Source organism: Salvelinus fontinalis, chromosome 39, assembly GCF_029448725.1.
Source record: "Salvelinus fontinalis isolate EN_2023a chromosome 39, ASM2944872v1, whole genome shotgun sequence".
Classification (NCBI taxonomy): Eukaryota; Metazoa; Chordata; class Actinopteri; order Salmoniformes; family Salmonidae; genus Salvelinus; species Salvelinus fontinalis.
Window position 1 is genome coordinate 4,801,593 of NC_074703.1, and position 6,504 is coordinate 4,808,096.

The following is a 6,504-nucleotide window of genomic DNA, read 5'->3' on the forward strand; positions in this document are numbered from 1 at the left end:
GCTGTGAACATTGTTACATATGAACGTCTCCCTCTGTGTTCCCCAGGTGTCTGCTGTGAACAAGTTCGACCCTCCTCTGGAGGTGGTGGCAGCCAGGGAGCACATGAGTCACATGGTATTCCAGCTGATGCAGCCCCAGGTCATCTACGATAGGTAAAAACATCACGACCCACCAACTACCCTGACTGGACTACCCTCCTTATAACTCCGACTTTCAGCCAATCAGAAGTCGCTTCGATGAATATTCTAAATAAAGCTTACATACTAAATTAACTTGTGCTCGCAATTTTTAAAAATGAAGAAACCTAGCTTTTCTGACATTCATGCTCTATTTATACATCATAGACACTGACCTATCCCCTGGCCTGGAAAAATCTGATTTTTCTGTTTGGCTTGTTGTCCTGAACAATGGTAAAGTACTTCCTAGACTCTTTATCCTTGTGCTCTCCCTCTCTCTAAATGGTGTACTGTGTCCCAGCACCCTGCCCAGTCTGGACTCTCCCTACCCCATGCTGGTGTTGACTGGGCCCCAGGCTTGTGGGAAGAGAGAGCTGGCTCACAAGCTCTGCCGAGAGTTCAACGACTTCTTCGCCTACGGGTGAGTCCTAAGGGCCAAATGGTACCCTATTTCCTACATAGTAGTGCACTACTTTTGGCAAGCTGTGGCCAAACTCTGAGGGCTTGTATGCATCCATAAATGCACACGTTTCCGTATATAGTTGTTGCGATTCGTTCTGAAGGTAGGTAAGGAGTCAAGCGCAGGAGAGCAGAGATGTCAATGTAGCGGTTTTTAATAGGCAAGTCCAAAACCGGTACAGGTACAATGACCATAAACACCCAAGACAAATGGGAACTCACAGTTACTCACGGAAGGAGAAAAACCCACGCTCCTTACTATAATAAACACACGTGAATAAACTGAGGAAAGCCTCTACAAGCAACATGAAAAATAACCCCGCACAAACCTAAGCGGGTAAACAGGTAAATATACACACAGGAATTAACGCAAATGATAACCAGGTGTGAATGAACCAAAGACAAAACAAATGGAGGAAAAAAATGGATCGGTGATGGCTAGTACGACCACCGAGAGCCGCCCGAACAGGTAGAGGAACTACCTTCGGTGGAAGTTGTGACAATAGTGCACTACTTTTGGCCAGCTTGCTTCTAGGATTTTGTGCTCATTGGAATAGACTTTATCAAAGGATGCAGTTACCTTGAATATGAGAAGGCCTGGTCACAGAGGTGAAGGGTTAGGGTTATTGTTTAGGATGGTACTCAATATATTTCACTAGGATCCCCTCTGGTTCCCCATCCATAGATACATGATACTTCCACACTGTTAAACCAGATGGTCAATATTTCCAACACATGAGCAATGGCGAGTGATAAATACCAAGGTTCCCCAGGACGGGCAGTAGAAGAACTATAGAAGCAGTAAATAGTGGTATAGAGAGCACATACACTGGAGCGCTGGAATCAAAAGAGCATCTGCTGGACATGGCTTGTCTGTGGCTCTCACCTCACGCTGGTTTTAATAGAAACCTCTTCACCAGGGTTCTCTATCCCTGTTCCTGGAGAGATACCCTCCTGTAGGATTTATCCCTGTTCCTGGAGAGATACCCTCATGTAGGTTTTAACCCTGTTCCTGGAGAGATACCTTCCTGTAGGTTTTAACCCTGTTCCTGGAGAGATACCCTCCTGTAGGTTTTAACCCTGTTCCTGGAGAGATACCCCATGTAGGTTTTAACCCTGTTCCTGGAGAGCCACCCTCCTGTAGGTTTTAACCCTGTTCCTGGAGACATACCCTCCTGTAGGTTTTAACCCAAACCCTGTTCCTGGAGAGATACCCTCCTGTAGGTTTTAACCCTGTTCCTGGAGAGATACCCTCCTGTAGGTTTTAACCCTGTTCCTGGAGAGATACCCTCCTGTAGGTTTTAACCCTGTTCCTGGAGAGATACCTTCCTGTAGGTTTTAACCCTGTTCCTGGAGAGATACCCTCCTGTAGGTTTTAACCCTGTTCCTGGAGAGATACCCTCCTGTAGGTTTTAACCCTGTTCCTGGAGAGATACCCTCCTGTAGGTTTTAACCCAAACCCTGTTCCTGGAGAGCCACCCTCCTGTAGGTTTTGAGTGCTCAACCTCACCTGGGTAGTGGAGTGTGTGTGTGTGTGTGTGTGTGTGTGTGTGTGTGTGTGTGTGTGTGTGTGTGTGTGTGTGTGTGTGTGTGTGTGTGTGTGTGTGTGTGTGTGTGTGTGTGTGTGTGTGTGTGTGTGTGTGTGCATCAAAGTGAGTGTGTGGCACGTGTCCGTCTATATGTCTAGTCTGTCCGTCTTTCTGTCTCGGTGTGTTGCAATACCATTATGATCCTTAGGCGTTTTTGATTATTTTAAATGTTGGATTATTGTGCGCTTGTTGACATTTACTGCATTGATTGATAGGAACATAAGCAGTTCGCTGCAGCCATAACACCTGCTAAACTGTGTACATGACCAATGAAATTGAGTTGCTAGCTTGAATGTATTGCTGTATTGTCATTGGAACCATTTGTCTCTTGTTGTCACAGAACCTGCCATACCACCAGGGGTCCCTACTTTGGGGAAGAGGACGGGAGCGACTACCATTTTGTCACGGAGGAAGACTTTCAGAACATGATTCACATGGTACATGTTTGAGATGGACTATGTTGCTCTGTGATTGCGCAGAATTACTGATCAACAAATCACCTTGCATCCGTTGTGTGATCAACATTAGCGATTCTGCACCTCGCCTTGCTCAAACTGATTCCCTCAAACACACTGATAGTGTGTCAGTCTCAGATTAATTGCAATTCTTTCCGTTCGTAAAGATAAAATGTGAAGGTAAAACAATCCATGGTTAGCCCTGTCCATGACACCACCAATCCATGGTTAGCCCTGTCCATGACACCACCACATATTCATCGTCCTTCAGAATTTAAATATACAATGTCTTCGGAAAGTCTTCAGATCCCTTGACTTTTTCCACATTTTGCTTCGTTACAACGTTACAAATCCTTAGGAATCTACACACAATACCTCATAATGACGCAGTGAAACAGGTTTTGAGAATTCTTTGCAAATGTCAACAACAAAAAAAACATTTTTAAAGTAAGATTTACATAAATATTCAGACCCTTTGCTATGAGACTCGAAATTGAGCTCAGGTGCATCCTGTTTCCATTGATCATCCTTGAGATGTTTCTACATCTTGATTGGAGTCCACCTATGGTAAATACAATTGATTGGACATGATTTGGAAAAGCACACACCTGTATATAAGGTCCCACAGTTGACAGTGCATGTCAGAGAAAAAACTAAGCCATGATGTCGAAGGAATTGTCCGTAGAGCTCCGAGACAGGATTTTGTTGAGGGTACCAAAACATTTCTGCAGCATTGAAGGTGCCCAAGAACACAATGGCCTCCATTATTCTTAAATGGAAGAAGTTTGGAACCACCACGAAGCTTCCTGGAGCTGGCCGCCGGCCAAACTGAGCAATCGGGGGAGAAGGGCCTTGGTCAGGGAGGTGACCAAGAACCTGATGGTCTCACTGACAGAGTTCTAGAGTTCCTCTGTGGAGACAACCATCTCTTCAGCACTCAACCAATCAGGCCTTTATGGTAGAGTGGCCAGACAGAAGCCACTCCTCAGTAAAAGGCACATGACAGCCCACTTTTAGTTTGTTAAAAGGCACCCAAAGACTCTCAGACCATGAGAAACAAGATTATCTGGTTTGATGAAACCAAGATTGAACTCTTTGGCCTGAATGCCAAGCGTCATGTTTGGAGGAAACACTGCGCTGAAGCAGGGTGGTGTCAGCATCATGCTGTGGGGACCGGGAGATTAGTCCGGATTGAGGCAAAGATGAACGGAGCAAAGTACAGAGAGATCCTTGATGAAAACCTGCTCCAGAGCGCTCAGGAACTCAGACTGGGGCGAACGTTCACCTTCCAACAGGACAACGACCCTAAGCACACAGCCAAGACAATGCAGGGGTGGCTTCGGGGCAATGTCCATGAGTGGCCCAGCCAGAGCCTGGACTTGAACCCGATCGAACATCTCTGGAGAGACCTGAAAATAGCTGTGCAGCAACGCTCCACATCCAACCTGACAGAGCTTGGGAGGATATGCAGAGAAGAATGGGAGAAACTCCCCAAATAAAGGTGTGTCAAGCTTGTAGCGTCATACCCAAGAAAACTCAGGCTGTAATTGCTGCCAAAGGTGCTTCAACAAAGGGTCTGAATACTTAGACTACCGTTCAAAAGTTTGGGGTCACTTAGAAATGTCCTTGTTTTTGAAAGAAAAGCTATTTTTTTCTCCATTAAAATAACATCAAATTGATCACAAATACAGTGTTGACATTTTTTATGTTGTAAATGAGTATTGTAGCTGGAAACGGCTGATTTTTTATGGAATATCTACATAGGCGTACAGAGGCCCATTTTCAGCAACCACCACTCCAGTGTTCCAATGGCACGTTGTGTTAGCTAATCCAAGTTTATCATTTTAAAATGCTAATTGATCATTATAAACCCCTTTTGCAATTATGTTAGCACAGCTGAAACTGTTATGTGGATTAAAGAAGCAATAAAACTTTCCTTCTTTAGACTAGTTGAGTATCTGGAGCATCAGCATTCGTGGGTTCAATTCCAGGCTCAAAATGGCCAGAAACCAAGACTTTCTTCTGAAACTCGTCAGTCTATTCTTGATCTGAGAAATTAAGGCTCTTCCATGCGAGAAATTGCCAAGAAACTGAAGATCTGGTACAACGCTGTGTACTACTCCCTTCACAAAACAGCGCAAACTGGCTCTAACCAGAATAGAAAGAGTGAGAGGCCCCTGTGCACAACTGAGCAAGAGGACAAGTACATTCGAGTGTCTAGTTTGAGAAACAGACGCCTCACAAGTCCTCAACTGGCAGCTTCATTAAATAGTACCCGCAAAACACCAGTCTCAACGTCAACAGTGAAGAGGCGACTCTGGGATGCTGGCCTTCTAGGCAGAGTTGCAAAGAAAAAGCCATATCTCAGACTGGCCAATAAAAATAAAAGATTAAGATGGGCAAAAGAACACAGACACTGGGCAGAGGAAGATTGGAAAAAAAAGTGTTCGGATCACAAAGAAGAACATTCGTGAGACGCAGAAAAAATGAAAAGATGCTGGAGGAGTGCTTGATGCCATCTGTCAAGCATGGTGGAGGCAATGTGGTGGTCTGGGAGTGCTTTGGTGGTGGTAAAGTAGGAGATTTGTACAGGGTAAAAGGAATCTTGAAGAAGGAAGGCTATCACTCCATTTTGCTACGCCATGCCATACCCTGTGGACGAAGCTTAATTGGAGCCAATTTCCTCCTACAACAAGACAATGACCTAAAGCACAGCTCCAAACTATGCAAGAACTATTTAAGGAAGAAGCAGTCAGCTGGTATTCTGTCCATAATGGAGTGGCCAGCACAGTCACCGGATCTCAACCCTATTGAGCTGTTGTGGGAGCAGCTTGACTGTATGGTACGTAAGAAGGGCCCATCAAACCAATCCAATTTGTGGGAGGTGCTTCAGGAAGCATGGGGTGAAATCCTTTCAGATTACCTCAACAAATTGACAACTAGAATGCCAAAGGTCTGCATGGCTGTAATTGCTACAAATGAAGGATTCTTTGAGGAAAGCAAAGTTTGAAGAACACAGTTATTATTTCCACTAAAAATCCTTATTTATAAACTTGTCAACGTCTTGACTATATTTCCTATTCATTTTGCAACTCATTTCATGTATGTTTTCATGGAAAACAAGGACATTTCTAGGTGTTACACTACTGGGATATGTAGATGTGTTTTTTTCATACATCTGCAAAAATGTAGAACAATCTGTTTTCTCTTTGTCATTATGGGGTATCGTGTGTAGATTCATTTAAAAAAAACTTTTTTTTAATCAATTTTAGAATAAGGCTGTAACCTGACAAAATGTGGAAAAAGTCAAGGGTCAGCATACTTTCCGAAGGCACGGTTCATCCAGCCAGCAATTTATTTTGTGCAAATGTGTGTAGCCTAGACTTGTCTTCTGGTTTGAAGTTTTGTAAGTAGTTCTCTTAACTCTAAAAGACAGTAAATCAATTGGTATGTCATACTCAGTTATTGGCTACTTAAATATATTTCCTTATCTAACATTTTTTACACTTCAAAGCACAAGAGTTATCACATATTCCCAAAGGAAGAACTCGTGTATATATATCCTACACGGGGGGCCTGAGGTACTTTAGAGTATGAATGCCCGGCCAACTTTCTTTTAACTTGAGGCCCATTCATTTGTCTTTCTAAAGGTAAATTTGTAAGCGCCGTGGGGCCTTAATAAATAGAGATCTCTCTCACAGTGATATTAGGAGGAAACCCTTTGAAGTGGGGATCCTAGCCGTACACACTGTAAAGTACAGAGGAAGGTTCTCAGGTGAAGTGGGGATCCTAACCGTGCACACTGTAAAGTACAGAGGAAGGTT

General features: G+C 43.8%; 1 protein-coding gene across 1 annotated transcript in view; it reads left to right on the forward strand.

Annotated features, from left to right (window-relative positions):
* The window catches only part of LOC129838345 (leucine-rich repeat and guanylate kinase domain-containing protein-like), a 30,718-nt gene that overhangs the window by 1,867 nt on the left and 22,347 nt on the right, over positions 1–6,504 (forward strand). The window contains exons 2-4 of the mRNA XM_055905281.1: positions 47–153; positions 479–598; positions 2,566–2,662. Of these exons, the coding sequence (XP_055761256.1) occupies positions 47–153; positions 479–598; positions 2,566–2,662 (324 nt within the window). The remainder of the gene's footprint in view (positions 1–46; positions 154–478; positions 599–2,565; positions 2,663–6,504) is intronic.